This window comes from Poecilia latipinna, unplaced genomic scaffold, assembly GCF_001443285.1.
Source record: "Poecilia latipinna isolate Pla-1442-1.1 unplaced genomic scaffold, P_latipinna-1.0 Scaffold2059, whole genome shotgun sequence".
NCBI classification, from domain to species: Eukaryota; Metazoa; Chordata; class Actinopteri; order Cyprinodontiformes; family Poeciliidae; genus Poecilia; species Poecilia latipinna.
The window spans coordinates 68272-95071 of record NW_015114675.1 but is presented as its reverse complement, the minus strand read 5'-3'; the positions used below and the strand labels follow the sequence as shown (position 1 = coordinate 95071).

The following is a 26800-nucleotide window of genomic DNA, read 5'->3' as shown; positions in this document are numbered from 1 at the left end:
GTAAAAATGTCCGCCAGCACCCACTGCCGTACTCTGAACGCCCCCTGGGGGGCGGTACCGCCCACGTTGAGAACCGCTACTTTAACTAATTTCTTATAAATGAGGTATACAAGATATTTCAAATGAGGTACAATGAAAATGAAATAAATATGAAATGAATAAGACATTGATTACCTGGACACTATGAGAACGAAGACCCAACCTTTAAATAAAAGTAGGAATAGGTTAATCTTTTGATTGATATTAATTTGGATTTCTATTTTATTTTGAGAGATGCCATTTTCATTTCCTGTCCAAAACAAGGTTATTGTTGAATGTAAATTTTAAGTCTAAATCTAAAAGGATTATAAATCATCTAAGCCAGTCTTCCTCAAATTGTGGTCTTCAACTACTGGTGGTCAGTGGGCGCCTCCTAGTCGTTAGCAAGGTACTGCATATATATGACTGTTAATTTTCTGCCTACAGTTAGCTTTTTTGCAGTTTATGTCATTAGGAGTTTTCAATTGGACATGGAGGTGAGAATGATTTATCTCAGCTATATAAATGAAGCCTAGTGATTAGAAAGTAATATGTTTTTGAGCAATAATGAAGGTTGGTATTGTACTAGTTTTTAATTGTTTAATACTCTCTGCTTGTAGTTGCAACTGTGCTCTTCCTTTTTTTCAGAACTTTTTAGATAACTTCCCCAGCAGTGATGTGATGGTGTTTGTGGCTCGAGTGTGCCTGCTGTTCCAAATGATTACCGTCTATCCTCTGCTGGGTTATTTGGTACGAGTTCAAATTATGGGTCAGCTGTTTGGAAATCATTATCCCGGGTAGGAGAATACTAATTTTATTTAAAGTTCATATTTGGAGATTTAGTCTTTTTTTTTTCATTTATAGCCATTAGAATTTAGGGTCAATATCAGTTTTGTTTACTTTCAAAGCAATATAATACATTTTATTAGATATGACTGATTAACTCAAATCTAATTAACTTTAAATTCTAGTTTTTTTGTTTACCAACCATGACTTGTTTTCAGATTGCATCTTTTGAGCTTTGTCAACATTAATTTCCTGTGTCAGAAATGTTCAATTTAAATAGCTGTTCAATCTGTTTGATGATATTCCATTATTAATGCATTTCACTGAGTGCTTGGTACAGTGACTGATCTGGTAATCTGAACCAGTACAATGGAGCATCAGATCAGTTTTTCCTTCTGTTACTGTAGGTGTTGAACTTGCCTGGTCAGGTTCATGACACAGCAGTTTACCCATTTCAAGTCTTACTGGATCACCCAGGCATCAGAACTTGATCTTTTCTTGGAAACTCTTGAACAACGTTCAGGCTAATTGAATGCTGTCTGTCCCATTGTCTCTACTCAGTTTCATTCACATTCTTGTGCTGAATATTCTCATTGTTGGAGCTGGAGTTCTAATGTCCATGTTTTATCCCAACATTGGATCTATAATACGGTATGTATAGAGTTATGTTATTAACTGTTTATGAAAGAAATATCCAGTAATGTTAGCTTGGAGATGCTTCTTCAATAAACTTGTTTAAAGCTATTAATTCTTCAACTACTGTTATGGAATGATTATCTTTATTGCAGAAATATTCTTCTATTAACAAGTAGCACACTGGTTTTACTCATCCTGGTACTTTGCTTCAGAGAGCCATCTAGTGTCCTAACAGAGGTTGAATTAATTCTAATTCTTAATTTAAATAAATGGCATTTTAAGAAGAACAAATGTACAGAGATTGGACCAGTAATTGTATCATTGTAGCAGAATGAATTTGATTGTCCAGTCCTATAGTATGTTTGGTTTAAAGCCAGCCTCTGCCAACTAGTTTGTCAGTCCAAAACTTTACAGTTACAGAAAATCTCTAAAGCTATTTTATATAAACATGCATTAAAGATAATCCTTTTCAAGTTTCAGGTATTTTGGGAATGTGCAAGGTAACCTGAATCTTTAAAAGTGAAGGGTCTACAGTAATTTGGAAAGCACTTATACACCTTCTGACAACATTAAATCTGTGCATGTTACAACCCCAAACATCAATATATTTCAGTGGGATATGTAATGATCCAACAGAAAGATTGTGAAGTGGAAGGAAACCCCTCAACCCCCCCACACACCATTTTCTAGTATAAAAATAGAAACCTGAACCTACTGAGTAGCAGTCTGTTCTCTCTCCAAAAAGGGAAAGACACCCAAAGTCTTGTTCTGTTTTCTTGAATTATTACAATACAGTCAATTTTCCTCTGTGGCCCATATGTGTTTTCTCATTCACTGATCATACATCTATTTCTCTCTGCAGATTTTCTGGAGCAATATGTGGACTGGCCTTAGTGTTTCTACTTCCGGCTTTAGTCCACATGTTCTCTCAGAGGGAGCAGGGGAGACTGACCTGGCAGTCAGCCTTTTTCCACAGTTTCCTCATCGTTCTGGGTGTGGCCAACCTGATAGCTCAGTTTTTTATGTAGGAAACAACTAGGCAATAATTTAAAGATGAGAAGATCTAATGGAAGGTTTAGCCGCTACCACCTAACTTTGGTGTGCTTTAAATATCTGCACAACAAGCTCCAAACATATGCAAGCATTTACATACATATTTATTTCATTATATTCTTCATATTCAAATAAATTTAGAACCATCAGTTGTTTGAACTTACATTGAGTAAAAAAAGTTTTGAACACGTCAATATTTTCTCAGTATAAATATTTCTAAAATGGCCATTGGCAGAGTTTAGGAATGACCCAAGTAATCCACACATAAGAAGAAATCAAACAAATTAGTCTACAAAGTCTGTTATGAGTAAACAAATGGATTGAAACAGGGGACATGTGAAGAAAAGCATCTTCTACATCTCTCTTCTACAGATGTCTCTTTCACAGAGAGATGTAGAAGGCCAAGAAAGTAGCTCAAATCTGTGAATATCTAGGAAAGATTTCTGCTGCTGTGTACAAATCTATATCAGATGATTAACTGGTAGCCTTTAAAAAGTTGCATGAGTGGTAAATGCAAAGACACCTTCACAAAAAAATAAAAACATAAATAAAATCACTTATCTGTCCATTTTCCAATGCGCTTATCCTTCTGGCGTCTATCTCCAGCGGTCAACGGGCGAGAGGTGGGGTCATTTTGAACAGGTCACCAGTCCAGCACAGGTCAAACGATCATGCACACATTCATACCTCATGAGAATTTAGAGACCAGTCAACCTAAACATCATGATTTTGGACTGTGGGAGGAAGCCAGAGTACCTCGAGAGAGCCTACGCATGGACAGGGAGAACATGAAGAGTTCATGCCGGGAATCGAACCCACGCCCTTCTTGCTGCAAGGCAGCAATGATACTAACTGCTCCACCACACAACGAAAAGCTTACTGTTCCTAAACAGTCAGTGGCTACAGCTGCTTTCCCTCCCACCCCCCAAATATAAAGGCTCTAGTGGCCTTTATTTGACAGGAAAGTGGGTAATTAGAGAAGGGGGGGTGACATGCAGCAAAGGTCGCCAGGCCGGCAATTGAACCTGTGACATCCGCGTTGAGGGCTAAGGCCTTCATATGTGGGTTGTGCTGAACTTCTGCACCATCTCAGCACCCCAGAGGTGCATTTTTAAACTTCTTAAACTTCCTAGTGAGCGCTGTTGGATCTATTATCCGAATGTGGAACAAACATGACTTCACTATAAACCAGCCAGGCGGCCCTTGTAAGATTTCTGAAAGAGGAGTCAAAACAATAACTAGAAGAATTGTCCAAGAGCCAAGAACCACTTGCAAAAAGTTGTGGAAATAGCAGGTGCAGTTTCTCCAGTTAAGCAATAAGTAATCTACACAACTGCCTCCCCATAGGTCCATATTCCCTTGAGTCTTTATCTTTATTATATCTCTGATTAGTTTGACATTTTCTAATGTGGGAGTCTCTTGTGCCTTCATGTCCATCTGTCTGTTTTTAATCTCTGTATAGCGCCGCTTTGTGTGGCACTTTGCTGTATGAAGATCGCTCTTGAAAAAGTTTGGTGATAGTCAGAATCAGCTGACGCATAACAAATCTCATTCCAATGTCACCATAAGCAAAGTCAAATAAACAAAGGTTGGCCTGCATTAAAATGAGGCTGGTAACATTAGTATTAAACATGTCAACATTTTTCTCAGCTTAAATGTTTCTAATGGGGACACCAAGTAAAACTTAACACCAGATCACCATCAGCAACAACCCACACCCAAGTAATCCACCAACACAATCAAAGCAAATCAATCCACCAGTGAATGTATGACTGAAAACATAGAATGAAACATGGAATAGAGCCTATTGTCTCAGACAAAATGTCTCCAAATCTTAAAGGTTTTCAGGGTTCTTTTAATTGCACATTCAGCTCATTCCATATATTTTCATTTAGGACAGGTGACTGAGCCATCTCAACAGTTTTACTTTCCATCTCAGAAATGATTTAAGCGTTTCCTTGGCTGTGTGTTTGGAACTTGCTTTAAATTAACATTTGTTTCATTCTCACATTATCAAAAATTTCCCAGTAAATCTATCCATCTTTCCTTGCTTTATATGAAGTGTCCCAGAACCAGGAAAAGAAAATGTATAAAGACATAAAATAATCATAAACTAAATGGTAAACTGTTTGATTTGAAAAAATACCAATATAGACAAAAACGTTACAATAACTGCAAAAATGTTAACTTGTGTAGAAACGACAAAGAACATATAGATACTTGTAATGTACTAGCAATAATTAAAAATAATTAACTTTAAGAAGTGACAAATGGGTATAAACCAAAACCACCAAACTGAATAGATGTCTTTAGCATGCTCTTCAAGATGTCCAAGCTCTCAGGTGGCCTCTGACCTTCAGGCTTGTCCCACAGTAGACGGTCATAACGATGCCTCACCTTGTGATTTAGTTCTCACTGTAGGTACCAGTGAGAACCATTTCAGAAGACAGAAGCAGTTCTCATAAATGGGGTGGGCTATAACATTACGGCCATTATTAAGTTTTAAATGCCACTAAGAACAACTTAAAATCAATTCTAAAATGCACACCAACTTTAAATACAAACTTTAAAGTTGCCATGATGTGAGCTCAGCTTCTGAATTGGCTGTAATAGAGCTATGATTTTTTTCAGCAAGGTTAATAAGCAGAGTATTACTAAAATTGATTGTACTGGCTGTAAAAGTGTGAATCAAAGTTTCTGTATTGGACTATTAGAAAAATAGTTACGGTCTTGCAATGTTCCTCAGAAGATAAAAATATGTTTCTAGTGACATTCTTGATATGGTTTCAGAAACCATAGTTTGAATCAAATATGTTTTTCAATTTTTTCCTAATTTAGATGAAGGAAATTCTCATAATTTAATATGTAAAAAAAAAAAAAAAAAAACAGCTTCAAAGTGCCTGGATGTGGGCTCATCAGGACGCACTAATAAATGGAGCTGTGTGTATTCAGCATAACTATGAAAGTTAATGCCATGTCTCCTAATAATGTATGCCAACAGTTGGTGGGTGGCATATAAGGATTCAAAATATTGGGACTCAGTGCTGAGCCTTGGGGGACACCATAGTGTAAACTACAGTTTTACACAGATTGCTTGTGTAAAACTGTAAATGCAAAACTGGGATGCTGCTAGTTTAGCTGATTAAGGAAAAGCTTCTCCACATTTTGCTAAAAACACAGCAGATTAGAATAGAGACATTAAGGTTTGTTCTCTTCCCATGAGGCTTCACAACAGCAGTCTTAAAGACAGTTGTGAAGCCCGCTGCCCCGCTCCATATGAAAAGAATAGTTAATATTAAAAGCATAATTTTGAAAAATATATGGCTTATAGGGTCTAAAGGATATTTTTCTGTTTTAAGTAAGAAATAATTCTGCTTGCCAGTTCATCAACCATTCTCCAGTGTTTCCCCACCATTTAACAATGACTTGGAGGTAATATTTTTATGCTGCCATTGAAATAAATTATATCTTATATTGTTTATGTTTCCTCTGAAGTAGGTTGCAAAATCTCCACACTATGTAATTGTGGAGTTACTGGTGGATACTGGGGAGGGCTGGTTTGGTTAGTCTGTCAAAAACTGAGAACAGGATTCTTTGATTATTTTTAGTATCAGATATTAATTTTAAGAAATATGAATGGTTCACTTGCTTGACTGTTAATGATTTAATTCTGGAAATTGTGGTAATTTATTTGCTGATCTTTCCTTTCTGATTTTCCTCATGTCTTTCCCTGAAGATTTTATATTTTGTATTTCTTGATAAACTGTTGGATTTTTTCCAACCATAAAATGTAAAAATTCTATTTATGTAAAAGTATTTTATCAAGCAATGTATGATTGTTGTTAATGCTGACCAAAGTGAAACTTCAGCTTCATGAAGTACTGTGGTTTGCTGTCTTTGTAGAGCAGTTTTTCTCCATTCTTCAGTTTAACAGCCTGGTCTCACTTTTTGGGTTGCAGCTGATTTCTATGGCAGAGCTCTTAAAATGGCTGCTCAGCAGTGAAAACACAGCAGCAGTCAGCAGTTAGACACTGCTCTCAGGCATTGGTTTTAATCAGACAATAACATTTGGAGCAGTCTGAACGAAGAGTAGAGTTGCTTTTCCTCCTCTGTGGGTTTAAGTCCAAGATGTTTGCTGTTAAGTTTAATTCAAGTTAAATATATTATGAACTTTATGTTTCTGAAAACTTTGTTCTTACAAAAGGTATGGTGTGTTGACATTTCTGAAAGAACTTCAGTAGTATTTAAAGCTGTAACCAAACGACTGACCGGTATTTGACATGTTAAGATGATGTCTGTACACAGCATTGTCCCAGTAGTGATAGACAAAGGGAATACTTGTGTGAAGATGTGAGATCTGTATGTTTGGTAACTTTTATTAAACTTCTTGTTGATTTTATCCTTTGCAGTTTCAATTTATTGGACTTTAGATTCTATTACCTTGCTTCCCAAGAACCAAATGGGAAAAAATAAGCTAGAATACAATATTCAGGGGCTTTAAGATTGGATTTATTTTCTTTTTTGATTAGAGGGATAAACTGTTCTATAGATGTGAAGCAGCCACTGTAAAAAGTGTCCTTTATATTAATCTGAATCTAAGACAAGCTGATTGACCAGCGGCAGAGATTTGAACATCAGTGAGATTGATGGGGCTTTTCAAACTAAAATTATGTTCAGTAGAAAGGAAGACGTTACCTGAAGTTTTTAGAGCTTTTTGTGGCAGTTAATAGATGAGCCCCTCTGTAATCTGTAAACAATTCAGATAATAATTTAATAGGCTTTTTAAAATCTCCTTCACTAAGTGTCTTAATTTTGGCATTAAGTTCTTGGAAAAGCTTTAATGCAGAAATCGCTTAACAAAAGTGTTACTCCAGTTTTGACCAGTAAGTGCCAACAGGGACAAGGAGTCCCTGATGGAAGTCTGACACTCCTTTTAATTTACTGTGACTTTATCAAATTCTTATGCTACAACAAAAAATGTTTTCTTTGTTTTATTGTGAGAATGAGTTATGAGTTTTCTTTTGTAAATGCAAATATTCAAACCAAGACCATGAAAATAACACATTCATACTTGCCTATTAAAAGTATCCTTTCTAATTCTTATCATGCTATATGTAGTTGATAATTTATCTAATGAAACATTTGCAAGCTTAGGTCTTATTGTCTTATGGTCTAAAGAGACTAAACAACACTGTGATAGTAATAGACCTAAACCCCACAGATATTTATTATTCTGAACTTCCTGTGTCAGATTATGTATCCTGAGAAGTTAATCAATATTCAGGTCACTAATTCAGAGGCCTGACAGGAAGTGCTCCCCCACAGATACCATTACTGGTATTAACTCTGTCTGAGGATGGGATAGGGTCACAGGAGTGTCAGTGCTCAGTATGATGATAAACTGACCTTTTAGATGCTCCTCATCTTGTTGAAGTCTTCTCCCCCTCCCAAATTCCACCTTGGATTTTTCTTTTATCCTATTTATAAGTCTGCAGTGCTAGTGCGGGGTGGGGCTTGGGCATTAATTGGCTTAATGAGGATCTGGTGGCTTTATACCACTCTTGCAGCTTATTTTTTTGAGAACAGTGAACACATGGGTAACATTAGGAACCATTTCCTGAAACATTTATCCAACTGTTTCCCGTGGTAACTGTGGGAAATGTTCTAAAGTTGTATGTTGATGAGCATCAATAATTTATTTCCTATGAAGTTATTTGTTTGTTTTAGTTTCTGACCCATTAGCAGCTAGTAGACTGCTGAGATAAAACTGTATGCAATGATCAACCAGTGATTACAGTTTCCAGTCACAGAAAGTTCTGATGTTTGAATATTAAATGCTTTAAAAATAAGACCTGGAAAATTGTTCTCTAAAGATTGTGTACATTAAATATGTTAAGATCTTGAATATTTTTTTTCACTTCAATATATTTCAGATGCAATAATATATTAACTAAACTTTTATGCCATTCATTTCTCCATGTGTTTCCTATGTGTGCTTGGCTGTTCGTTCCCCAGCCTTGCAGTAGAGTCATTGGGGAGTGGTGCTGGGAGGGGTGGCTACAGCAGTTCGGCTGTCTGTGATTCGCTGACATGCACTCTAATTGGATCATGTAGGAACTTGCTTAGCTGGATGCTTTGTGCTTGGATTGGGAGCAGCCTGCAAAGACAGAGGAAGTGAGGCAGAGAGGGAGGAGGCCAGAGGCTGCTGTGCACTCCAGTTGGAGAGAAACGACAGCGAGAGGAGGAGTGAGAGAGGAAAGAAGGAGAAGGGGAGTATCCATCCTCCTCTGACCCACTGTGCTACTGCAGCCCCCCTCCCTCTCTAGGATTTGCTTTCTTTCCCTTTTCTCCTTACTCATCTGTTTCTTTGGCTGCACTAAGAGGAAGGACACCTGCCGCTCCCTGATGATTCAGCCTTTCAGCTGCTTGGAGCACTTTAGACAAGGCAGCATGTCCGTCCTGCCACTGCAGTGCCCGGCCAGCCTGTCCTTGACGATCCAGTTACTGCAGCCGGCCCATCACGTCGACACCGCCCCTTCTCCTTCCCCTGCCAAAGTGTTCAGGTGAGTCACAACTACTTTTCTACCGTCGCTCACGACTCAACCAGATACAGCATTAATATACGTGTATGTATTTCGCCTGCAGATAAATTGACTGCAGTACAACTCCCTGACTGTGTTTAAAGCATGTGTAAAAAGCTGTCTTTCCTTGGATGCAGGTCGTCCTGCCACCTCGTGGACCACTGTCAAGCTTTCAGTCTCTGAAGGGCATTTTGCTTTTTCGTCCTCTGACTCTACAGCCTCATGTTGGGAAGCCTTCTCATAGACTGTCGTGGCAGACCACACTTGTGTGATGCCCTGTTTTAATGGTTGAAGCATTCAGAGACTCTTCCTCCAGCAGTTTAAAAGGATGACTGAGGGAATGGAGGACTACTCTGCAGGACCAGCTCCATCTCCTGAAACGGCCTCCCCCACTGGCCCGCCTCCTGATACTGGGCCAGTCCCAGAGGAGAAACCAGAGGAGACGGAGGCAGCTGGTGAGAGTGGGGATGAGGGTGTAAAGGGAATTACAGAGGAAGGCCGAGGTGATGGGGAGCGTGAGGGTGCTTTGGGAATTGTGCCTTTGCCTGCGACCTGCTGTGTGTGCATAGAGATGGAACAGATTAACCGTTGCCTCCACTCTGAAAAAATCTGCATTCTGCCCATCCTGGCTTGCCTTCTTAGTTTAGCTCTTTGCACTGCTGGACTCAAATGGGTCTTTGTGGATAAGATCTTTGAATATGAACCACCCACCCACTTAGATCCTAAACCCATTGGCCAGGATCCCATCATTATATCGGTTAACCCCACTCTTGGAATCACAGTCTCTATTCCTCATTCTGCTCCCTCTACCGTCTCCCTGACCACTACCATTGCCATTACATCTGGACACCCGGACGTTTTTGGGAAAGAGAAATCTACAGTCGGGCCATTTGTGCCTCAATCTCCACAAGTGACATATCCTTCTGTGACCCTGAAGTACAATGCTGAACGTTCTACTGTTCCAAAGCAAAACTCCAACCCACAGACAACCCAGGACTTAGACAAACTCTTTCAAACTATATGTAAGTATCCCAACATTCTCGTCAACAGGTTCTCTCCTTCTCTTCTTGTTTTCTGTTTAAGAATAGGCTTTTAAAACTAAGGTTTAGGAATGTATTCATGGTGCTTGGTGACAGCATAACGTGAAAAAGTAATTTAATTTACAGCAGTCTAAGCACAGCACTCTTTTAAAAAGTTTTAATCCTTGTATTTGTTCTCGGAACACCTGATTTTCTTTTTAAATGGCAGGTTGATGATTGGAGGATTGCTGAATTTGGTCTGGACCTGGGGTCTGTGGCTCCTGGTCCAGACCAAAGAGGACTCTTTCAAACACAGCTCTGTTCTGTGGATGTGTTCTGTCAGCTGTTTAAAGAATTTCCTTTGAATGATAACATGCTGTGACATGCAGAGTGTAGCAATTGCCTACTTTGCCAACTGTTGCTATACAGGTAGGCGTGTTGGAAGCAACAAATGAACTTGTTCCAATTTCTGTTCCCAGCTTTTATTCCACCAGTGATTCAGGTCAATTTCTGGAAGCAAATGTTATCAAAATACTATGCAATATTAGGATCACACTAGCTCAGTTTCTTTCTTTGGAAGCTTTTGAGTTCAGAGAAATGAGATGGAAGTATCTACAGAGCTGGTCAGGATCTCCAGAACTCAAAGGAAAGAATTGTGCGTTTCATTTCTGAACTCAATCAGCACAGGAGAAGCTGAAGCAGACTTTATGAAGGGAAGAGACATTTCTTCACATCCTTTCTTCTCCAAGTCAAAAAATTAGCTAAAGACTTTCTCTTATCACAAATTTGGCTTGGAAAGTCAGAGGTTTCTCGACCTCGACCTCAAAATCCAAGATAGCTGCATCATGTGTTAAATATTAAAAGCAGAAAAATACATAAAGGAACCCTGACCTAGCACCATATTCTACATGGTACTGTACAATATCTATCCAACATTCTTTTTTATGTTTGAATTAATAAAATAGATAAAGACACTGTTTTCAGTTTGTAATTCTAATAAATTCAGCAAACATCCAAAACACAAACCATCAGTAATGTAAAAAAGGGCGTTTTTCAGTAAGGTTTGTGTCTCAGCTGTGCTGGTCTCTGGTGAAAACCTCTTACTTTCCAATTAAAATATCAACTTCAGCACACTTTCCAGTTGATTTACAGCTATGAACAGAACTCACAGAAGAACCATGAGAATAATCAGTGTGTGAAAGCACTTTAACTTTTTATTGATTTTCTATAATATTTCACATTAGTTTGAGAAATGTAGGAGAGCTTATTTGAAAGGAAATGTGATTAAAATTCCAATAAGTTTCTTGTTTTTTTATGCTCATCAGAGCTTAGTGTTAGCTGGGTTCCATTAGCTGAGCTGTCTTTATAAAGCCCTTGTGTATTTTTCTAGATATTCATCAGAAAGATGAATGAGACAAAATTTTTTTTTCCAAAAATGGGACATAACTATCAACATTTCAAAAGCCAGAGATTGAACAGTAAAAACGCTGGCAGTGAATAAAGACCACGATATGGTGTGCTGCTCCACAGTATTCCTGATTGATCTGTCTTCTTCATACACTGTAGACACATCAGTGGGGACATCCATTTAGTATAGTTTTGACTGATATATTTGTCTTTTCCATATTTCATCTCAAACTATCTCTAATCTTAATTTGATATATTTCCTTATCCACATTCAAGTTGTTCTTTGTTCTGATGCTGACATAAATATCTGAGCTCTTGAAAAAACTGCAGCAACAATAAGCTTTCATTTTTAAAGAAAGCAGTATTTAGCAGTGATAGAAAGTAAACCTGCTAATAATGTAATGTGTATGACTATGCAATGTTTTGATAAGGTAACTAATAATATGGTGACAGTGATCATTTTCTCTAAATACGATATGTTGTAATCAGTATGTTTAATGCTAGATAAGAAGTGAAATCTTGCTGGTTCCATTTGCCTTTTGCTCCAGCACTGCATTGTCAACATGAGGTGTTTCCTGCACAAATGACTCCAAATCAAGCAGAGATGCTCTGCATTGCTTCCAATGTTTTAAAATTTGCTCATGCAGATTAAATTTGTCATGCATACCTAGAAACTACAAACATTATCAATTTGAACAATTATCTTGTAATAAGAATTATGCCAACTATAATTTTATCTATAATTATATACAGAAATGTTTGATATATATGTGTGTGTGTGTGTGTGTGTGTGTGTGCTTGGTAGCTCCACTCTAAAACTAAAGGCATCACAAATCTTATTCTATCTGCACTGAAGATGTGGGAGCTGAAAAGGTCCTGCACAACTGTAAGCAACGTGCAACTCCCTGAAATGTGTGGATGAATAGTTCCAGTCTTATGAATAAGTAAAAATCAATAAATGATGCATGACACTAACTGAAACCCTGGGCTCTGATATGGAGACACTTCCTGTTTTCTGCCTGTGCTCCATTTCAAGGTCAGAGCCTGCTGGAAGCTAATTGATGCTGCCGCCAGAAAAACCAGCACAGTAATACTGTCTGTCTGCCTGTGGCTCGCCACCATGATGCTTCTGTTGTGATCACCTCACTTTCTGATTTATTGGCCTGTGAGTGTGTTAGATCATCTCCACTGATGATGGCAGAGGTATTTTCTTTATGACTCAATTAAGGTGAAAACGTATCGGTTTGACAGGAAGGGAACATGCCACAAATATTTTTTTTTTTTCGAAATTTGATCTGGGACTATTAAAAAAATGACATTGGGCTTGATTGTCATAGCCTACAATTTTATAATATTAATTTAGACACTTAATTTAACCATGGAAGACCGATTGAAGTTCTGTTCCACTAATTATAAAACAACTCTTGTGTTTAGTTATGGCTCAAAGTTATGTGGCTTAACAAACAAGCAAACATTTCTGTAAAATTGAAAGACGTCCAGAAAGCCTGAAGATCTAAAGCTAACCACTTTAAGGGCTTACCAAAGGTCTGGTTTCTGAAAAGCAACATAAAGAAATCAGAGATGACTCAAGAGTGGTTAAGCTAAAGGGATGTGAGGTTCTAAGCTACAAAAGTTGGCAAAAGCAGGAACCCATAGCAAAGCAACCAATGGCGCCATGTTAGAAAAGAAACTGTCTGCAAGGCTGTCTAAGCAAAACGTAACGTCATCTGAAGACTGACCAATGGACTCAGACAACCTTATAATCTGGTTTTATGATTAATTTTAAGACAGCTTTGATTGTTTTTCATGTCTGTGTATTTAACAATTTTTGTCTGTATTTTGCTATAATTGGAACTAGAGAGTTGTGCATGTGTGAGAGGAGTTTGATCCACATTAAAAACTAAAACCCTCTTCTACTCTAAATCAATTTGCCAATGAGTAAAACAACAGCTGCAAAGGATTGCAGTCAAGTATGGAGCAAGGTCAAAGACACCTTAACCATTTGTGATTGCTATGGGGAATGGGCAGCCTCCGGTTAAAAGCATGAGCTTGGAGCGTCGCCGAGGACAAATTGCAAATAAAATATTGCATGTTTCAAGGAGACTTGTCTCCAGTGATTTATTCTCTGGCTCACTGTTGTTTTCAGAATTTGTGGGCAGACAGACCCTGCAGTCAGTGCAGTAGTGACTGAAGCACAGTAGCAGCTGGTGCTGAAATGCTAATTATTATTATTACTTTTTTAATATTCAGTGTTGGGGGTTTGCTTGTCATTTTTCAGTAGCAGTGGGGAACTTAGGTGCTTACCCACAGTGCACCCTGCCTCTAGCCTGCCATACCCATCACAGCTATGAGTAACTTTAATCTGATTACTGGATTAGAAATAGTAACACATTAGATTACTTGTTAATGAAAAAAGGGATGAGATTAGAATTGCGGGTTACTAAGTAACATGTTACCGACGTCACTTTCCAATATACAGATTGGCACAAAACTTTAGATTAATATCCTTGCCCAGGTGCACAGCAGCATGTGGAAGCTGGAATCAAACCCACAACTTTCAGATTGTGAGGCAACTACTTTTCCCTCTGTTCAATCTTTGTTGTGTTGAAACACTGATGGACTGGAAGGACAGACTGTCAAAAAAATGTTTTTTTTTTCAGGACCAAGATAACATTCTTGAAAAATTAAGTTATGCCAAGCTGAGGATTCTGCTGAGTCTGTGGTGTAATAGAGCGCTTTAGTAACATACATGCAGAAAAAAATATTTACCTTGAGGTAATGTAAAGTTTAATATGCATATAAAAGGTAATGTAAAGTTTAACATGCATATAAAAGGTAATGTAAAGTTTAACATGCATATAAAAGGTAATGTAAAGTTTAATATGCATATAAAAGGTAATGCAAAGTTTAACATGCATATAAAGTAAGCTTAGTAAGATATACTTTAAGTAAAATCCTAAAGTTTCTACACAGTCTTTCAATAAAGGCAGGCAGTAAAAGAAATGTGTCCATGTTTTTAATTCTTTTTGTACATTATGTATTTATTTATTACTTGCAGTTAAAAAATTGATTGTAATTGATTTTATTTATTGTCCTTCAAGCAATAACCCTGGTTGTCATCCTGCAGCTACCACCAGCACCTCCTCTCCAACCAAGACTTCCAGCCACATCATGCGCTGCAGTGACAGGCAGAAGAACTACTGCGTTAATGGAGGCGAATGCTTCACACTTGAAATCATGCCTGGCAGTACAAAGTTTCTGTGCAGGTATGAGACAGACTTCTGCTTATGTCACCAAATGTGTTGGAACTGTTGGAGGAGAACTTCTAACCTCTGGTTATCATTATGTACTCTGGGTTAAAGGGCTTTCATTACCATGTGTACAACTGTTCCTTTTAATTTTGTTTGGTCTTGTAATTCATAATATCGTCTCTGTCAATCACTCTAAAAACGGAGTGGAAGAAAGAAATTAATGTCTATGTGGACCATGAGTCGGATAAATCAATTGATTGATCAATCAATCAATAAATAAATGAAAGAAAGCACCGGCTAGACTAGAACACAGCCTAATGAAGCTAAAGAGTGATGACAATAGGTAAGTAACACTGAAACGACTGTACACAACACAGTGTAAAGTCTTCATCTTGAATGTTAACTAATTACTTAAATAATAATAAATAACAGTGATTTATCCAATCAAGAGAAGGAAGTCTTGAGGATTGCTGTCTGAGAGCAGCAAGTTGGAGATCTTACAGACAGGCTCCTTTCTGGGGGTTTAAAAGTGGTCTGTGATGATCTACGGAGGCAGCTGACAAAATCAGGAAATTAGAAGGCAAAAATTCTGGTAGCATTGTGTTTGATGCAGGCGTACTGATTTCTGTTTCTGCTGGTGGGTCACCGTTGATAGGCCTGTTACTGGACTGGACATCACGTGACTACTGTGTGTCACGTGCAGCACTGTTTTGCACTGAGTCAATATTATCGGTGATCAGGAAAATGACTGTAATACAAAGGATCTGAAAAAGTATGCAATGTTTTACAATTAATTGTCAATGCTATGACAATTAGATAACAACATCCAAGGGTATCTTATTTCACAGTTCTGGAAAAAGTAGTAATAAAACAAAAAGTGTTAGTTGCCATGGCAACCATGTGTAGGTGGAGTCAAACCGACAGTGAGAGAAAGGAAGAATACAAGTGGTTTTGAGTTCTTCACCTGTTTTTCAGCATTTTTTCCTTTTGCCATGGTGCACTGCAGCTGCTGTAATTTCTGAAAGTTGAATAAATGCCAAAAACTGGACTGCCTTCTTTGGCGATCATTGCAAAATAACATTTTTGAAATAGGGTAAAAAAAAAATATCATAAAGTATTTAACAAACTATATCTCCTACAGCAGCAATTAACAGTATGTAAAATTAAATTAACTGTCTAATATAAAAAAGAAATTTGCTTAGTCCTCTCTTGCATCTTGACACAACTGACTGAATTTTTTTACATGCAATTTTCTTCTCTTTAATTTAAGTCATATTTTATAGAAATCTGATAAGGAGTAAAGGCGCTGTGATCATTTCTGTGGCAGACTCTTGCATTGGAACAGTATGGTTTTGTGGACATGATGTCGCCTGCAGGTACGTGCCACTAGCTGTGGCGACTTGTTGGCGCTCTCCAATGCAGTAATCTACATCAATGGTGCTCAGCTCACCAGGCCAGCAGGACTTATTGCTGTGGTCATTGACAAATCAATGAGAAGTGCAGGCTGCCTGGCACACGTTGGTTCTCAGGAATCTCTGTGGAATGAGTATGGTTGAAGTAATTTCCACTCAGGTTTTTGTCAGACAATACTTTTCTCTGAAGAATTGTGTCACCAGTATACTTTGTGTCTGATGTGCTTTGTTTGTGTAGCATAACAACAGTCAGGATAAAAGTTACAATTTATTGCATATAAATTGGTCTGTGTTTTACTCACTGATATACCGTCACTCTTTCATCTGACTCAGACACTCAGGAAAAGGAAATTCCTGCTTCAGCTAAATATTATGGGTAAACATACAGGGGCTGTTTAGAGACCATGATTATTTCATAAAATAATCCATGGACATCAGCAAACAAAAAAGTTAAAGTGCTGTGTTGTGTTCATCCTGATGTTTCCCTCTTATGAAGGTGTTTAAGATGGAGGGACTGTTTATGATGGATGAGGAGAAATTTACCCTAAAAAAATCTCATCTTGCCTTTAATCACAGTTATGATTTAATGAGAGTGGAATTACATTTTCACAAAAGACCAGGTTGGTTTGGATAACTTCTTAATACATCATTTGAAAATAAACATTTGAAATCTGCATTTTTGCATTTATTCACATTATTTTTGTCTGTTATTAAAATGTGTTTGATGATCTGAAGTGTGGCGAAACAGAAAAGCAAAAACAGACGATGTCTATTAGAGACCAAACACACTACCTGCTTTGATGAATTTGCGATTCCTTTCTCAGATCATAGATCTGCATAAACATGTAACCACAGGCCTCCCTTAGAGATTACTTTAAAAGTGTGTTCTTTTTGAACATACAGCTGGGATTGCTGAATCAAAGGGGCGTGGCCTATTCTCAGCAAAATTCCCCTGAGCTGATGCAGTTGAACTCTGTCACTCTCCTCCTGCAGGCAGTCTACATGAATCGAATGCTTTAAGAAGCAAAGCTGTTGTTCAGCCATTTTATCTGCAAGAGGTTCTACTGAATTAAGTACTTGTGAGATTTAAAGGACACTGGATGATCAGCTGTTGGTTCTGCTCTGTTTGCAGTGGCAGATTGTAGCATTACAGCTAATAGTTTTGCTTTGGGTCACTTTTAAACACACTTTCACTTGTGTTTAAAAGTGAAAGTGAGCATTTCCACTCTACAATGTGAAGGGACCTCAAAAGGAACAGGACTGAACAGCTTCCACAGATCAGTGAGTCTAATCTGCTGGGGAGCATCAGACTGGACTCTGGAGCAGTGGAAGGTCAGGTGGTCTGATGAGTCCAGAAGACCAGGTTAGTCCATCTGTGAATTTCCTCTTTGCCGGTGGCATGATACATTCCAAGACGGCAATGCCAGGATTCATCAGGCTCAAGCTGTCTAAAAGTGCTTCAGTGATCATGAGTCATCATGGATTGGCGACCACAGAGTCCAGAGTTCAAACTATGCACAGCACTGGGACTCTCCCATCATCTCTGCAAGACCATGGCACAAATCAATGCAACACCGGTGGGAAATAAAGATTTACATTGCAAAGCTTATTGAAATGATGCCTGAGGTAATGTATTCTGTATTGGTCCAGGTAAATATTACAGTGTGAGACACTTTTTTTTGCACTGGTAGTGGTTTCTCAGCTTCACTTGCTTCTAATTCATTTTCATCCATCCCAAAATGAACTTCAGACAAAGAATGGTGACCAGCTGAAAAGGTCCAGCTATAATCTAAGCATTTAGTGTTATTGTTTGTTGTGAGCAGAGGATTGTTCTACAGACTGAAAGCTTTGAAGTTATCCTGAGCTTTCTGTTATTCACCCTGACTGAGTACCGACTCATTTACCTGTTTTAATCAACCAGAACTGGCTGCTACTTCATTTACTGACTTCAGCCTTCACAACATCATGCTCATCAGATGCTTGTTTGGTATTTGGTTATATATGTCTTCAGAAAAACTTACCTTAATAATCTTTACAATCTTTATTGGATATGTATAAAATCTATTTTATTTTAAACTTAATTGAATAAAGTGTTGCCCTGCGACAGACTGGCGACCTGTCCAGGATGTACCCCGCCTCTCGCCCGGAACGTTAGCTGGAGATAGGCACCAGCACCCCTCCCGACCCCACTGAGGGACAAGGGTGTTCAGAAAATGGATGGATGGATGGATGAATAAAATAATTATTTGGGTTTATTGTGTTCTCAGAAATGTGAGGTCATTTTTTTGAGTATAAAAAACTTGTCTGATGAATTTCAAGAGCATGATAGTAAAGTAATACATATGAAGAGGATCTATTATGGCCACCAAAATAAAACTGCCAGGTCTCAGTGAAAGTAGTGCTCTGTAACTTGAGTTCTTAAATTATTCTACTTTTGTTTGACCATACGACGATTCTCCTGGATCTCTGTGTTTTTATTGGTGCTCACTGTGCTGTCAATCAGTGTGTGTTTGTGTGTAACACATAGCCGTTGTGTTTCTCCTCTCCCTTCTATCCATCACCCAGGTGCTTGACCGGATTCACTGGGCACCGATGTGAACAGGCTGTGCTTAAGAAAGTCTCAGACCCAAAACGTATGTGAACACAGCTGTCTTCAGTCCCACATGTCATTACTGGTGTCTCACCCCTGTCATGTTTTCTTCAAGACATGATGGAGAAATCCACATTTCCCTGGTAACCTCTAACTAAAATCATGTGATGCAATGATCTTTTAAAAAATAAAATCTGACACAGCCAAACCGGGAAGCATCTTAAGAGTTCTGCCCACTCTCCTCTGCAGAGCACTGTACTGAATTTTGCATGTACTTCACATCTCATCACATGTCATCTGTGTTGTAACCCGTCATGTTGAAGGGCTGAGTTGTTTTCCAAGAGGCAGAGATACGTGTATGACTTAATGTTGTCTCCATTCGCACTAACATTCTTCCCCTGTGACTCCCAGTCTATAGGATTATATTAGTGACAGTCTGGAATCAGTGGCCACATAAGTACATGCAAATTTCAGTCTGTTGCAAAGAGACAAGTTAAACTGACTTGCTGGTGATGCAAACCCCAACAGTGTGTCATGTAATCTCTGCATGACTGCAGACAAACTAAAACACACAGGAACGTCTGAGAAAAATCACATAACTCAGATTCTCAGATGTAAAAAAGTGACAGCTAGACTTTTTGGTCTTGTTGGACCCGTCCTCCTAACACCAGTGATGACTGTTGTGGGTTTTACACAGATCTTTCGTAACTAACAGCCTCTCGTTCTTGTTTGTTTCTTGTCTTCCATGCGTAGGTGTCCAAGTGAATTTACTGGTGATCGCTGCCAAAACTATGTGATGGCCAGCTTTTACAGTATGTGTCCTGTTCTTCTATCCTTTCATCCATATTAAAGCATGCGTCACAAACAATTACTCACATTTGTCCTTCATATCATTAATGTTGTCACATGTTTTTGCATGCTAGCAAATTTCTCTAAAACTTGCCATGATTTGGAATTGGTTCTTAGCTTTTAACTTGAAGGAATGCTTTTACTGTTATCTAGAAGAGTTGCAATAAAATAGAATGGAATTTGCATTGTTGTTTTTTGAAAGTTGGAGAAACAAAACAGTGAAAAGATGAGCATCAGAAACCACATCAGGCTTCATGCACATTGGCACATGCGCGAAGTACATGCAGCCTGTGCATGACCTGTCATCTACATGCACTCCCACTGGATTTCTGACCATTGCCACCCATCACTAACCTTAACATTTGCACACAATATTTTCATTCACTGATGCCTTTCCCAACCCTCGGTTTGTACTGATAAATTGGTTTGGTTAAGTAGGGTTTTGTAAAGTACTTCAGAGTGGCCAGTGTCTTACTTGCAGTAGACAGGTCATTAAGAGACTAATGAGGCCAGTCAAGACAGCGTCAGATGCCAACATTTGAAAAAAACAAACAAACAGATTTTATCATCTGAACTCAAACCCCATATAATATTTTATAGTGCAACATAGTGGAGATTTACATTGGTTAATTTCAGTCTCCTTTGTTAAGTTAGACACTGCAGGGTTTTTGGTAAAGTACTGCACAGGTAGGTAGTCCTCATCCTAAACACCATCAGTACAGTAAACTAGCTGCACAGATGAAGCCTGTAGGATGTTCATAAATCAGAATTCCTTCAAACTGCTGTGAGGTCAGAAGGTTTGAGGTGTATGAGTATCTTCTTAGCCTAATCTGAAACCTTTTGTTGATCACAACTTTTCCTCACCATATAATAATGTTGTTCTTAAAGCAAAAAATTGTTTTTCATCAGATGGGATTTGATTAGTTTTCTCCATGTGTTTATTTTGCTCCATCACAGAGGTTCACTTTGCTCATGCCAACATGACCCTATAGTAGGTCAGGTTCCAGGCTTTAGTTAGGATACAATTATAGAGAACAGCTCTGCTTTGGGTTGCTCCATTATGAAATAACATATAGTTAGTATTATTTTGGCCAGTGTTGAAATTGTAATGATTTAAAATGATTATTCTTTAGGTTGGTTAACCCCCCCCCCCCCTCCCACAATGCAATTATTGCAGTTAAAGAACAGAGAATTGCTATGAAACTTGATATTTTCCCTGATACCTCCTTGATAACTCATGCCTTAAAATATTTATTCAAATTCAGAATAATATATGAAAATCAACAAATGACATTAGAAACTTTTCTGGTATCCAACAATAAATTTAAATTAATCTTATTAAAAAGTCTTCCTCAAAAAACAGCATATGCCAAAAACTTGTAATGGTTCACTAGAGGGACCCAGAAATTCAGCCACGACACAGGAGAGAGCAGAATACTCAGATATTTATTAAAAAGCAGCTAAAGCCGGACACACAGGATCGTCAGCTGCAGCACTGGCTTGGCGGTCCGGTACCGCGGTGATCGGCTGAGGGACGAGGAGACAGCAGATGCTGTGCTGACGCAGGGCGCCGGAGGAAGCGCCTGGAGAGGGGAAGCGCTGATACTGGGCAGCGCACTACTGGGTGAAACAGCAGAAGGGCCAAATCCAGATCCGAATACTTAGTCAGACGAGCAGGGGTCATGCACAGTGGGACTGAGAGCAGAATCCGTGGGAGTGGGCGAGAGCAGAGTCAGCGAGACAGGCGTGGGTCAAGATCCGAAGGGCAAATAGCAACAGTCCGACAAGGGCAAGGCAAAAGGGGTAGATCCGTGGAACAAAGCGTGGTAGAGACGATGAGAGCGAGAGAGGAGTGCTGGAAAACTACTAGCTGAAAGCGTTCGATAATCTGGCGACTTGGTAGTGACTGAGAAGGGCTTAAGAAGGGAAACAATCAGGGAGCAACACAGGTGTGGGGAATAACGGGAATGAGGGGTGTGGCATGGATAAGTTCAAACAAAAACACAGAACACCATGTGAACATTACAAAACTACAATGTTATTAAAGCATTGTTTATGATGGTTACAATGTTCTTCCATTTCTTTTGAGCCCAAGTTGAAATTGAATGATAAATTTATCATCTGCACATTTTCTTCTCATATTTATGTGTATAAGTGTGTGTTGCCATAATGTCAGCTCTACATATTCTACATCTTCTAATGCTGCATCTTCTGTGGAGATTGGAGGAATTGTTTGTCCCTCCAGTTTCATTTCAGTGTTTGTGTTTTCTAACACACCTGCTTCCATTTAGTGCATCTGTTCATATTTATTTTATCTGTCTGCTCTGCTCTTCTAATACTGTATAAAGATGAGCAAAAAGCAGAGCAAACCAATGCAAATGGATAGTTTGGTGTCTTTATCAATGGTGAGATTTGATCATCTAACTTTTTCTCAGTGTTGTGCATAATGCAGTGTTGCATGCACAATGCTCTCTTTCGGTTTGCTTTTAGTGATGTTTGTGATTGAGTGTTACTTTGATATCATAAAGAATTTTCTGTTCTCTTTCAGAAGCCGAGGAACTGTATCAAAAGCGCATTTTAACAATAACAGGGATCTGCATAGCACTCCTAGTTGTTGGAATCATGTGCGTGGTTGCCTACTGCAAAACAAAGTAATTTCTACCATTTTTTTCTCTTTTAGCATAAATATTTTGAATTTTCACACCCAAATCCCCAAATCTCTCCAATGGGGCGAATCTCAGTGTCTCATGCCAGACTGCATATTGATCAATTAAATTAAACCTGAATATTACATGCTGGGAGTTTCACTGGTGCTGATCTTAAACTTGAAGCTTTGATGCTTTCTGATGGTGCTTTAGTTGATTCTCAGGAGATGACCTGAAGCGAAGAGATCTGTTTGGGAAGGTTGAGGTGTTATTTTGATCCTGTCTTGTGCTGATCAAAAGAATACAAGAATAAATAAAATTGAATCATTCGTAAAATTCAGATGAGTTTGGATGTATTCTAAAAGTAATGGTTTTTGTGTATCTTTGTGCATGGTCAATTGAATGCTGAAAACACTCATTTGTACCCTAAATGGTAGTTATACTTTGGGGTGAAGCTAATGCAACATGAAGTAGAGCCTTTCTGATCTGTATTTTGAGTGTGTGTGATGGTGTGAGTGCCCCTTCCTGCTGCAGCTTTCACTGCAACATTCACTGCATCATTCACTGCATCATTCACTGCAACATTCACTGCATCATTCACTGCAACATTCACTGCAACATTCACTGCATCATTCACTGCAACATACACTGCAACATTCACTGCAGCATTCACTGCAGCATTCACTGCAGCATTCACTGCAGCATTCACTGCACCATTCACTGCAACATTCACTGCAACATTCACTGCACCATTCACTGCACCATTCACTGCAGCATTCACTGCAGCATTCACTGCACCATTCACTGCAGCATTCATTGCATCATTCACTGCATCATTCACTGCAACATACACTGCAGCATTCACTGCATCATTCACTGCACCATTCACTGCAATATTCACTGCAACTGCAGTTCTCTATGTAAAAAGTAAATGTCAATACAGATATAAGCCTTTATTTAACCACTGATATTTTCTAATTGGTGGCGAAGGAAGTGCAAGTCGTATAAAAGTCGTAACTAAAACATTTGACTTTATATGTGTTACAGTTTAGAGGTTTTTAATGTATGTAATATTTTGTAATAATGATTACTTCTGTGTTTACAGTCAGTTGTGCAAATGCTTGTAAAGAAGAAGCATTTGCACGTCAGATTCTACCTTCCCTGTCCGTCTTCACACTGTAAACTCTTGATCAGCAAGATGCATTTAGTTCAGTGTCCATGTCAGAGGTGACATTCAGAAATAATGTGCTTAAAGTTGAAAGCGTCCCATGTGTCTTCACCAAGTACAGTCAGGGGTGTAAGCTGTAATCTGTCAAAATGTTCCAGAATTTTCCGGTGATTTAAAGAAAATACACCAGTCAAATACGGAAAATATTTGTTATGCAACTGTTCAGAGATTGAAACACTGCTGAGTTGATTCTGTAACAAAATAGACATGATAAAGAAAACTTATGAGCAGGTGTCGCTTTTGACTCCCTGTGAATATTTGCAACACCTTCTGGAAGTATTATGACTCTCCTTTGTTTCTCGTCAACCAGCAAGCAAAGGAAGAAACTACGTGAACGCCTGAGGCAGAGCCAGAAGAAGAAGAGAAAGAACAATTCAAATCCCGCTGCTGGCACCTGTATGGAAAGCTCTGCTGCAGGACGTCCCTGTGCTGCTGTGCCTCTGCAGGATTTGAAGATTGTCAATGTAAGCTGTCGGTTTTAAATTAAAAGTACGAGAACTTATATCTGTAGAATAAATTCTCATCCTGGTTCTGCCTACTTCCAGCCATGTAATGGTTCCATGAGGCAGCTTGTAACTGAGGAGACAGAAACGACTTTTCCCACAAGCAAATATCCGACTGCTAATCAGCCCACCACACTCACCAACATCTCCAGCCAAAGGTAAAAACAGACATTTCATTAGACACTCTCTTTGGTTTGAATTTGTTTATGGGAATTTATGTGTTATTAATTAGATTGAAAATGTTGGCGTAAGTGAAAGAATAGTTTACCTCCATGAAATACCGACAGTGAACCTTTTCAAACCCAACTGCTTTGTGTTACCATAGCATGTTTTTGAACTTACCTACAATAGTATCAGAACAACAAAAAGCAATATACCCACAAAAACGTTTTCAATCATGTCTAGCAGAGACAATATATCCATCAATCCAAAAGAACACATCATAGAGTGTCCTGTGCAAATTTCTGGCCCCTCCCAGTGCGATGTACCAGGAGAGGATTCAATGCAGGATTACACACTGTGTGCTTAACATAAAGACAAAAAGCACAATTGAGCTGTGTCTTCCCTGGAAAAGGAGGTGCCAACATGAGGGCTCCTCTTTGTTCTGTCTGCATCAAGGCAACATGACCAGCAGAGTCAAGAAGACAGAACACAAGAATCTTGGCAAAAACCCAGGGTTCAAACATTCAATCAAAAAAATGTTGCAAAGTCATGGCTGCAGTATAGCTGCTGTTGAGCCAGCTTAATCAGGTTCTTCGATTCAATTCAACTCAGTTTATTTGTGTAGCGCCAATTCACAACAAATGTCGTCTCACGGCACTTTACAAAGAAATCATTTCAGTTCAATCATACATACATTTCAATAGATCCTAGTTATCTGCCAGATTCTAGACAAACATTACACTGCACAAAACAGTGAAGTCCTGGAAAAAGCTGAGATTCAGCACAGAGTGGAGGAACCCTCAGTCCTCCTGCAGAGCAATGAAGCCAGAGGTGCCAACATGAGGGCTCCTCTTTGTTCTGTCTGCCTCCGGGCTCTTCAGATGGTGACGAAGCTCACATAGTGTACACATTATTCCCCACCACTGTTTTAATTTAGCTGCCCAACCAGCTAAACTACTGTAAAAGACCTGTTGTAATTCAAATGTTATAATTTTCTTTACCAAAATGAAGTTCGAGGCTTCAACACTCCATATTTCACATATCCATTATTCATGCAGGTATTTTAAGGGTTGCAACACAAACAGCTCAACAGCGCCCCTAGCAACTTAATAATAATGATAATAGTAATAAAACAGTATAGAGATTGTGATTTAAAATGTTAACACTTCCTTACATAACTGTACATGTATTCTGTTTCCTGAGTGTAAAGAGGAGAAGTCTTTTCTCAAGTCCTGAACAAATCCGGGTTGGGAACACTCCGACCTTTGACCTGACACTGAGAACATGGACTCAGGTGTACTTTTACTGATTACACAGAGATTTGTGTCCTGACATGAAAACTAAATCCAAGTGTGGTTTTTGCAGAGGTGCAGTCTTGATGAGCTCCATGCATTCACCAGTCTCATTTTGGGCTGTTTTCTGATCTGACAGTCTGTTCCTGTTTTCCGATTCCCCTTGTGGCTTCTCCTGTGCATTGAGAATAAATACCAAAATAGAAAGAAACGTACATATTTTAGGTAATTTAGTAGATCAGATTCTGTCTAAACACCTTCTATGTGATATGAGTTAAACAGACAGTGGGCAGAAAACGTAGCAGTATATGGTCCCCATGTAAATAACTCCCTCCCTGTCTCTGCAGCTGGAGTGAGTACTGGAGCAACAATGTTCTGTCTGATACTGAGTCTTACTCTGTGATGTCATTGGCGGAGAATAGCCAACGTGCCACACAGGGCGTCCGGGGCCGTCTGAATGCCACAAGTGGCACCACTGACTTAAGTTCTAATTCAACAAAGTGCCAAGACACCAAACTCCAACAGGAGTTGCCTTAAACTTCCAGGTAACTAATAAATGAATCTTAAATTTGACAAATAAACAGAACTATGAAGAACACTTTAGGGGAAAATCGTCTACAACTATCAGTTTTAAATCAAAAGGAAGCACTTAATCTGCAAATAATGGGAAATGAGGTTCATATCGCCATGTAAAACATTTATCAAAGGTACATTTAGATATGTTTAATTTAATCATTTTCATATCTTACTTTAATGATGGAATTTGGAAATCCCTGCTCATTGTACAGTTTCCAGTAGAGAAGCTATTTCATGAACATGTGTGGACTGCTTCTTTTATTATCTCCCCATCAGTTAGTAAGTATGGAATTAGTTTTTCAATCAATTAAATTTGAGCATAATTAATGCAATTATTTAACATGTAAATTGTCCTGAAGTGAAACGTGTCCATATTTCATTTTAATGGAAAAGATGGACAGGAGAAATATGCCCTGTGATTGGTCAAACCTCAGAGGTTGACATGCACTCATTATGGTGTGAATGTCTTCACTTTGAGCTCTTAACATTGAATTTACAGATGAAACAACTTCCATTATTTGATGCAGAATTTGATGTTTCCTATTAAACTACCCGTCAACTGCTGGTTCTTACACCAATATAGGACGTCTTTTAAAGTTGGGCAATAGGATGTATTTATTTTTCTTTAATTTTTTATTTTATAACAATGGTTGGCTGAGGCCAAAAAATGCAGCCTGAGAAAAATAAGACATAATGTAGCTTTTAATGGTATACACTAGAGGTGTGCCGATCGATCGGTCACCGATCATAATCGGGCCGATTTTCGTGAAAAAGTGCATGATCGGTGATCGG

The 26800-nt window shown here is 38.6% G+C and overlaps 2 protein-coding genes across 6 annotated transcripts in view; both read left to right on the top strand.

Annotated features, from left to right (window-relative positions):
• The window catches only part of slc38a9 (solute carrier family 38 member 9), a 25589-nt gene extending 19288 nt beyond the window's left edge, over positions 1-6301 (top strand). For both annotated transcript variants that reach the window (XM_015016761.1, XM_015016762.1), the window contains exons 13-15: positions 667-815; positions 1366-1455; positions 2303-6301. In XM_015016761.1, coding sequence (XP_014872247.1) covers positions 667-815; positions 1366-1455; positions 2303-2468 — 405 coding nt within the window. In that variant the 3' untranslated portion in view covers positions 2469-6301. The remainder of the gene's footprint in view (positions 1-666; positions 816-1365; positions 1456-2302) is intronic.
• Positions 6302-6989: 688 nt separating this feature from the next.
• LOC106935997 (pro-neuregulin-1, membrane-bound isoform-like) overlaps positions 6990-26800 on the top strand; it is a 28883-nt gene continuing 9072 nt past the window's right edge. Inside the window, exons 1-7 of one of the 4 annotated variants that reach the window (XM_015016759.1) lie at positions 6990-9056; positions 9293-10096; positions 14628-14766; positions 18729-18796; positions 22151-22253; positions 23786-23939; positions 24021-24136. In XM_015016759.1, coding sequence (XP_014872245.1) covers positions 9403-10096; positions 14628-14766; positions 18729-18796; positions 22151-22253; positions 23786-23939; positions 24021-24136 — 1274 coding nt within the window. In that variant the 5' untranslated portion in view covers positions 6990-9056; positions 9293-9402. Of the gene's footprint in view, positions 9057-9138; positions 10097-14627; positions 14767-18728; positions 18797-19506; positions 19566-22150; positions 22254-23785; positions 23940-24020; positions 24137-26800 lie in introns of all 4 variants that reach the window. The other 3 variants (XM_015016760.1, XM_015016757.1, XM_015016758.1) reach the window with 3 other exon arrangements.